At 36.2% G+C, this 9,414-nt stretch overlaps 1 protein-coding gene across 1 annotated transcript in view; it reads left to right on the forward strand.

Moving 5' to 3' along the window:
* The window catches only part of LOC150085543 (uncharacterized), a 419,624-nt gene extending 415,893 nt beyond the window's left edge, over nt 1-3,731 (forward strand). The window contains exon 16 of the mRNA XM_090374596.1: nt 3,535-3,731. Coding sequence (XP_090230722.1) covers nt 3,535-3,572 — 38 coding nt within the window. The 3' untranslated portion in view covers nt 3,573-3,731. The remainder of the gene's footprint in view (nt 1-3,534) is intronic.
* Nucleotides 3,732-9,414: the final 5,683 nt, after the last annotated feature.

The following is a 9,414-nucleotide window of genomic DNA, read 5'->3' on the forward strand; positions in this document are numbered from 1 at the left end:
GTTGTTCAATTTTAGGCCTTCCTTGGAAAGCATTGGTTAGTTCAAGATACAAGGAAGTGAGACTTCTAAGCATCCACCAACTACTACAGAAAGCCGAGGCAATCTTTGTTTACAATGTTTTGAAGACACCAGACTTTTCCTCTCTCCACACATCCTTTTCATAACCATAGAAGAAGAAAAATCATACAATCTAAGAAATGAAGCAAACATGAAGGTTCCACTTTTCAGAAAAGCCATAGGTCGGAAAAATATAAGATATAGAGGTACTGAAACCCGGAACAATCTTCCTATAAAAATCAAAAATGCCACTTCACTAAACCGATTCAAAAAACTACTAATTGAACACAACGGATTTCTGATTCAAATTACCTTCACAGCTCAACTCCTGGATTTTAAAAACATAGAGGAATTCATTACCAAAATAGAAATAATGTAGAAATGTTAAAGGAAGCAGTTGGCAAATAGTTTGTAAATTTCTGTACAGACATCTCATCATTTTTATTTTCTCATCATGTAATTGTAAAAACATTCACAATGCAATTATAAGTAGTGATGGTTTACGAAGTCTTCTGAAGAAATGTACAAAAAAAATCCAATTTATTTACGTCTTATCTGTTGATTATTACCTGTACAATTTCAGAACTGTATATTTTTATTGTTATACATATCATTTCCTAAGGGAACACCTCCTAAAAAGCCATTGGCTTAAAAAAAAAGTATAACATAAAATAGGGATAAATAAATTATTATCATTATTCATTTTACTTTTGGCTCTCAGAGATTTAAACACCTCAGTCAAGTCTCCTCTAAGGTGACTAATTTCCAAGCTGTGCAACTCACATATTCAAAGTCGTTCCTCATATGGACACCCTTTTGCCAGTCTCACTAGGCGAGTTACTTGTCTTTGAATCCTTTCAAGAAACTGTTTTTTTTTAGGTGGATCACCACCTTGAACACACTATGCCAACTGTGGACTAACAATAGCCTTATATAATGAGTTTATGATGTCCTAATCTCTACTATAAAATGTTCGATAAACCATAGATAGGACCATGGACCTTCCTTGCAACCTGTCTACCTGTCTACAATGCTTGTAGAACTTCATGTCTGACTGTTGTAACTCCCAAGTCCCTTTCTTCTGCTACTGATTTTAGTAGTAAGTGTAGTAAGTTATTTTGGGGTTGCTGTTTCCCAGGTGTAAGACCTTGTATTTTGCTGAATTAAAGCATAGCTACCACATTTCTGACCAATCTTTGAAGTCTATTTAGGTCACTCTGAAGAAGCTTAGTTTGGCATTGGTCATTAACTCCTATACTGATCTTTACATCATCTGCAAATTTAGACATCACACCCTCTATTCCTCCATCGATGTCACTTAAGAAAATCAAAAATAACAGTGGTCCCAATGCTGATCCTTGGGAACCCCACTTCTTACATTAACCCAATCTGAAGAATAATCCATTTATCATAACTCTCTGCCTCCTGCCCTGAAGCCATCCTGCTATTCGTCTAAGGATTTTCCCTCTGATTCTAACCTGTTCCAGGTTATAAAGTAACCGCTGATGTGGGACTGATCCAAATGCTTTGCTGAAATCTAAATAAACAATGTTGAAATTATTCCCTATATCCAGTTCATGAGTGACCCTGTCAAAATAGCTAACAAGATTTGTTAAACATGATTTTGCCTTTACAAAGCCATGCTGTGTATCCTTCAGAATTCCATTTCTATCTAAATGATCCCAAACTCTTCTCTCCCCCCCCCCCATTATCATTACTTTCACTACTTCTGAAGTTAGACTGACTGGTTGGTAATTTCACACTACACTCCTAGAACCACATTTATATTTTGGTGTTACATTGGCACTTGTCCAATCCAACGGAATCTCTCCTGAAACCAGTGATGCTCTCACAATTAGCCTTAATGGTTCAATGCACTCACTTTCTGCCTCTCTTAAAATTATAGGGTATATTCCATCAACCCCAGTAGCCTTACTTGCCTGTAGGCTCAAAAGTTTTTTCATTAAATGATCGTGTGAAATTTCAGTATTTTTCAGTATCATTAATTACATATTTTTCAACTTCGCTCCCATAATTTATATAAAGGGTTTTTCTTCTATAAATATCGATGCAAAGTAACTTTTGAGTTCATCTGCAACATCAGCTGGGGATGTCTAATACTAGCCCATGTCCATTACATAAGGGGCTGATCTGATTTGTCCTTCTCTTCTTTGCATTTATATATGTGAACAATTCCTTATCCCAATTCCTTTGCTCTCTTTGCCACCAGTTTCTCATAATCTAACTTTGCCAGCCTAACCTTTACTGTGGCACTATTATAGATCAGTTTGCAGCTGTTATACGCTTCTGTACTTTTTATTGCTCTGTAACTTTTCCATGCTGTCTTTTTCTGCTCAAGTAATCTGGCAACTTCACTATTCATCCAACTTGGAATCCTCCAAGTTGGATGAATTTAATGGTATTTTTTTACTTTTTAATTATATTATTTAATGTTTTTTTTTTTTATGGTATATATGCATTCAAAGCTTCTGTGATTAATATTTTAAAGGCATGCCATAAGTCAATTGTATTCGCTCTCTGTGAGATATCTACCCAGTTAATAGAGGCCATGTAGCACCTTAAGCCGTCGTAATTTCCCTTTCTGACATTATAACCCATTCTTTTGCCTTTGACTACTGCTACTTCTCTCTTCATCATTCACCATAGCACTCCATGATCACTTTCTACTGCTGGTTTCTGTACTGTCAGCCCTATTATGTCATTTGGTTCATGGGTGATGATCATTTCTAGAATGTACTTTTCCTGACATATCTACTGTGTTCATATAAACCTCAACCCCTGTTGACATGTTAAGCTCCTGTTAGATTTGCAGGGATCTCTGTTGAGGTTGCCTTTCTACCCTTCAGAGTATCCTCTGATCATGTGGGGATGAGCTTCTTTTGTTTTCTAGTACATTACTGGATGGAGGTGCCACCATGCTTCCATTTCAAAATAACATCACTGATGACCAACTTTGTAGAGTGCAGGAAGTCAGCAATGTGACATCCGCTAATGGCATCATCTCAAAACCAGTTATCTGAGCTTTATAAGCCACAATAAGATCAAATTACTGCTGTGGCTTGTATGACTTATATAACCGAGTCTCTTGTTTATCTGGGAATTTGTCCAGATACATTTTGGAAGATAGTGTATGCTACGTCTTACTCTGTGGCATTCCACCATCTAGCCCTACCCAAATGTGTGTTTTTTTTCTGTATCACAGTGTTTATTATAGATGGAAACCTTACTTTCTGTAGCTTTATTTATACTGCTATTATACTGTACTGCCTGATATGAGTATTTGCATAACTAACAATTTCCACTTATGTGCTTATTCATTAGTGTCCCAATACATTTTAAAATGATCTGTGTGAATGGGAAAGTGTTGTAATGATGAAAATGAGAGTTATTTTAATTAAATTCCCTATTTCACTGGTTATAGCTCCATCTCAAGATTTTTCGTTGTTTTATTTATAGGGACGACTCAATATTCACAGCATCAGAAGATCCCCTGACAAGAATAGATTATAGATTGTGTACAGACTTTATACTTCTGTGAATCTCTTCAGTTTAATGTGATCAGAATGATATGCCAGACTGTGATCAATATGCTATAGGTTGCAGTTTGTGAGACAGACTATGTAAATATGTAAATCATTTTAATGCAGCGTGTTGGTGTTTGTTAATTATTTGTTTTCAAATGCAAACCAAACAGAAATGTACATTTATAAATTTGCTTGTATAGGAAGATGAGAGCTGATGGTTATATTTAAGAAAAATTATTTCATAATGTGTTACTGCATTCTATTTCACGAAGGTTTATGTCTGTCTAATGAAGTCTAATAATGTGCTTTGTTTGTTTGCATCTGTACAGATTTTGTGAATAGAATAACTCAAAATTTTCCTTGCACGATATGAACTTCACAAGGATTAAACAGCATTGTAGTTTAAAGTAAAATTTAACACTTTGTAATACAAAGTTGTAAAAAAAGAAAAAAAGCCTTGATGTTTATAGCAAATAAGTTGTATTTTTACAAAGCATGTATATATCTGTATCTATCCACACACACACACACACACACACACACACACACACACACACACACACACACACACACACACACACACACACACACACACACACACACACACACACACAGTGAGAGTGGGTGAGAAAGGAGTCCATGCATGATGCATTAACTGTACATTATAATATACTATGCATCTGATGCCTCATTTCTGTAGCATGCTTGGCTTTGTCTTTTATATTAGTTTTGTATCAACATTAATCTGTTAACAAAGTAAACTTGTATTTTGTGTGTACAGGCATTTGTGTATCTGAGCAAGAAATGAAAAATAGGGATAAAGTAGAACAGCTGTTTGAGTTCAGCTATTCAACATGTAAAAAATTCATTAATACGTTTTTCACTTTGTTAAAAGCATTATCTATAGTTTAAAAAATCAAGTTATGTTGCAATCTCGTGGTGTCCTTATGAAGGACTGTAAATATGTCACATATACAAACTTAATTGTATATATGCCATTTATCATCCCTTTTTTGTATTATCATGTTAATTGATATTTGCATTTTTGAAAAAATTTCAAAACTTGCAAAAGAAATGTTTTGACTAATGTTGAATTTGTAATTTAGTTAGAATGCTACTAGCAGTTTTCATATTGGTGATAAAATTTTCCGAAATTATAAGACTTTTTATTTTAGAGACCACCCTTCCCACCTCCTTTCAAAAAAGAAGAAAAGAACAGGATTTGAAAGCCATGGTTAGTTAGCAAAAAAGAAATAAAGAAAAAACATATATATATATATATCGAGAGATCCATCATGAAGTGCTGCTCTTTCTTGTCAGGATATCCGTTCACTCAGGTTTTTATCAGTGTAATTATCTATGTATGATAAGTTGTATGGAAATATTTAATTATTTTTTAAATTGTCCTTAAAAGAGATGAAACAGCATTTCATAAAATTTTAAGTTCAAAATGAAGTTTGGTGTTATTAGAGTGCTAGAAATCATTATTGCAGCCTTGTGCCGAAAAGCCCTTGTCACTTAATCAATTGATTGCATTTTGAGCCATCCAATTCAGGGCAAGAAATCAAAATTCAGAAGTAGAAATAAAATATTTTCAATTATTCATCTTGAGTTTTTAAATCTTGTAGAAATAAATTAAAAAAAAAATCTTCAAATCTTAAAATTCTAACATTGAAAGACAGTGTTGTTCCAAGTTACAGGCGACCAAAGTGACTAACCACGTGGGCCATTGTTATGGGAATGATTTTTAAAGAGCTGATTACTTAAAGTGGTGAAGATGTAGAAATGTAAGTATACATAATTATGAAATTTTTAGAGATCCACAGCAAAATAAACAAATATTCAATTCTGCATGTATAATTTAGCATCACCTGGGGTGCAAAAATTCTTGAAATTTACCTAGCTTCCAAATTAATTCAAACTCAAACATTAAAAAGAAAAAAAAAAAACCTGCAAAATAATTTTAATTCCCCTCCACTCCACTATAATTCATAAAAATATCATTTGCTGATGAAGTTTTAAATTCTATTCTTAGATGAGTCCCCTTTCAGTTAATCACAAACATACTACCTGTCACAGTGATTGTGATTACATTAAATTATTTATAAAATTAGCAAAAATTTAAAGTATAGTTAGGACTAATAGTCACTCAAGAGAATTTTTTATATCCAGGTATAAAAATTGTTTATATCCAGGTAAATGAAATAAAGTTTTTAAATGGAAGAACACTTCTGCATCACAAACAACTCAGACTTAAGTAGTATATCTCTGTACTAAATGGTATTAAATAGGCATGTGATGTGGTAGATGACTTTCATCAACTGGTGAAATACCACCACTTTGCTTATTGGAGGCTTGAAGTTGTGAAACCCATGTTTAGTCTCTAGAGCAAAGTTTCCGGCACCCCCTCCCCCCATACTTGTCCTTCAACCTATGCACGGTACTAAGTACTATAGGTTTGGGGTTTTCATTAAAAAAAAAAAAAAAGGAATGGGAAGCACATGGAAACACTCATAGATGACTCTTATCAACCGGTGAAATACCACCACTTTGCTTATTGGAGGCTTGAAGTGGTACACCCCATGTTTAGTCTCCAGAGCTAAGTTCCGGACAACCCTTCCCCATCTCTTCCATCATGCAGTATGACTGATGATTTTGAGGTTACGATGAACATCATGGTTGAGATCCAATCTTCCTTACATTTCGAGGGTACAGCTCTAAAATGGTATTTGCAGGCCAGCCGCTAGTTAGTACACCGGACCGAACCTATTGGTAACTCTTTAGGAGGCTTCTGGATCAGCTAATGTATAATCTTGCTCCCTCTACTCTGCCAGATAGTGACTGGAGGGATTCCGAGTAGTGTGTATGCGGGGGGGGGGGGGGGGTCGAAGCCACGTTGTGTCAAGGATCTGGATATATTCTTACCATGTGTATGCCATATCCAAAAATTTCATTACTTCATACAGCAACCCCCCCCCTCCACGCTTTTCTCACTATTGCATACATCATGAATTGTCAAACTAATAGAGCAAGATTATCTGTGAAAAGATCTAAACCTCCCAAACACTTACTAGTTCATTTCAGAAATATATGTGATCTCAATGATGTCCATTTCCACTTGCAGTCTGCCAAACCCCATGTACATTTTCTGACAGAATCTCAGTGATCGGTTGATTCAACCACTGCTCATCTCAGTTGCCCAAATTATTCGCTGTATGATTCCTTTTTCCCCAAAAGGTGGTACTTGTGCATATGTCTGTTCCAATATTCCCTGTCAGATTTGGTAAGATGTAATCTTCTCTGGCTTAAAATCAATCTACCTCATTGTGTAAAATTCATCTGTTGTCTCTACTGTTCTCCCAACTCCACTAATCACTTGGAGCTCTTTGACTTCCTCTCTTTTCAACTTCTCTTTCTCCAGTCCAACTTTCCTAACAGTGAGGTAATTTTCCTTGGTGATTTTAATGTTCCAACACCAGCTGGCTTCCGTTTTCTCGTCACCCTGACCTGTCTGGTCGAGATGCTAAGCTTTTGCAATTACTAATGACCTTGCACAGATTGTTCATTTACCTACAAGAATATCGGACAATCCTATCCATGCAGTCAACATGCTTGATCTTTTTCTCACAAACAACTATTCTAAGTACATGGTCGAAGTGAGTGGTCCTTTAGGCACTCATATCACAATTTCATGATTGTCTCTTCTCCGATGGAGCCTTTATCTCATGGCTATTTCCAACCTCACGTCGTTTGGCATTACACGAATGAAAAATGGGATGACCTGTGAGATTTCTTTTCCTTGGTCAGATTACTGTTTCAAAACTTCTGATGTCAACGTTTGCTCAGATTGTGTCAGTGAAATTATTCTTGTAGGAATGGACTCCTTTATTCCATGGCACACTATAATCTCAGTTGTCAATGCGCCAATAAACAACAAAACAACCAACCAACTTTATTCCACACTCCATTTTATGGGAAAACCAAGGTCCCTAAACCTTGGTTTTCCCATAAATGTGCTAAGACTGTTCAAGAAGAGAATGTTGCATATCGTAATTCACTTGTTTTCAAATCTTTAATTTCATTTTCTGTCTACACCAAAGCTTGCAACAATTGTAAAGCAGTTATTAATAAGTCCAAACTAGATTTTGAACAGGCTAAGAGTAGAAAACTTGCTTCTTGCCCTAATCGTAGCTGAACATTCTTGCCTCTTGCCAAAGCTATTGGTCGCAACTTTTGCCCATCTCTGCTCCCAATTCTGTCAAAACCAGTTGGTTCTGTTGTCACTTCAGCCAAGGATAAATCTGACCTGCTAGCATCCCATTTTTCTTCCAACTCATGTGTTAATGATCTTAGTAAAAGACCTCCCACCATTCCCAACCTCCATTCAATGCCTCCTGTTGTTGTCTGTCAGAAGGATTTTGACGAATCTTGATGCTAAGAAAGCTCCAGGTCCTGATGGTATTTCTCCACTTATTCTCAAAACATGTGCTCCTGAACTTACTCTTGTTCTTTGCCGCATTTTTTCACTTTCTTATTCCAAAAGTGTTTTTCTTTCTGCTTGGAAATTTGCTCATATCCAGCCAGTTCCTAAAAAGGGTGACAAATCCCTCCCATTCAGTTATCGTCCCATTGCAATTACTTCTACTCTTTCTAAAGTAATGGAGAAATCAATTAACTGTCAACTCTTAAACTACTAGAAACCTTCTGTCTGATCAATGATTGCCAGTATGGATTCCATCAGTGTCGATCCACTGGTGATATTCTGGCTTATTTTACCCATTTATGGACAAATTCGATGGAAAAGTTCGAGGAAACAGTTGCTCTTGACATCTCAAAGGCTTTCAATCTTGTTTGGCATAAAGCTCTCCTAAACAAGCTTCCATCCTATGGTTTGCCAGCTGTTTTTTTGTAATTGGTTATCTAGTTTTCTTTCTGATCACTCACTGAGGGTGATGGTAGATGGCGTTCTGTCTTCTAACTTTTCCACTAATGCCCGTGTCCCTCAAATTTAGTTCTTTTCTCCACTCTTTTCCCCTTATATATTAATGAGCTTCCATTGACTGGAAATCTTATCCATAGTTTTGCCGATGATAGCACATTGCATTCCACTTTGCATTTTGAGAAACCTTGCCCTGCTCAATCATCTTCAACTTCTCAAATATCTGCTACCAATTCCTTAAATGCTGATCTCCACGTAATTCTCCAGTGGGACAAAGACAACTTAGTTGATTCCAACCCTTCTAAAACACAGTCTTGTCTTATTTCTCACAAAAAGGATTCTTCTGCTCCTATGCTTATCTTTGGTGACGCTCCAATTTCTAGGCAAAATGATATATCTCTTTTGGGGATTACCCTGACTTCTAATTTCTCTTGGCACAAGCACATTACAAATATTGCTTCCTCTGTATCTAAAAAAATTGGTTTTCTCTTTTGCTCTCGCCGTTACTTTTCTTCCAAACAGCTGTTCGCTCTATACAAATCGCAAATCCGCCCTACCATGGAATATTGTTCCCACATCTGGGGGTGGTGCCCCCAAAACCTCTCTAAGGCTTAATAAGTTTGGTTAATTAATTACTCGTCTCTAACAGAGTCTCTCCACTTGCTGTGTCATAGACATACTGTTTCTCCTGCATGCCTTTTCTACAGATACTTCCATGGGCACTGTTCTTCTGAATTGGCTTCTATAATTCCCGCTTTCTCTTTCAAAACAGTCTGAACACGTGCTGCCAACATCCATTTACTGTCCAACTTTACACTCACAGAACCAACTTTTCATCTTCCTCGTTTATTCATGGTGCCTCCGTAGCCAGGT

This window comes from Mastigoproctus giganteus, chromosome 5 (genome assembly GCF_048544385.1).
Source record: "Mastigoproctus giganteus isolate SK-2022 chromosome 5, ASM4854438v1, whole genome shotgun sequence".
Lineage (NCBI taxonomy): Eukaryota > Metazoa > Arthropoda > Arachnida > Uropygi > Thelyphonidae > Mastigoproctus > Mastigoproctus giganteus.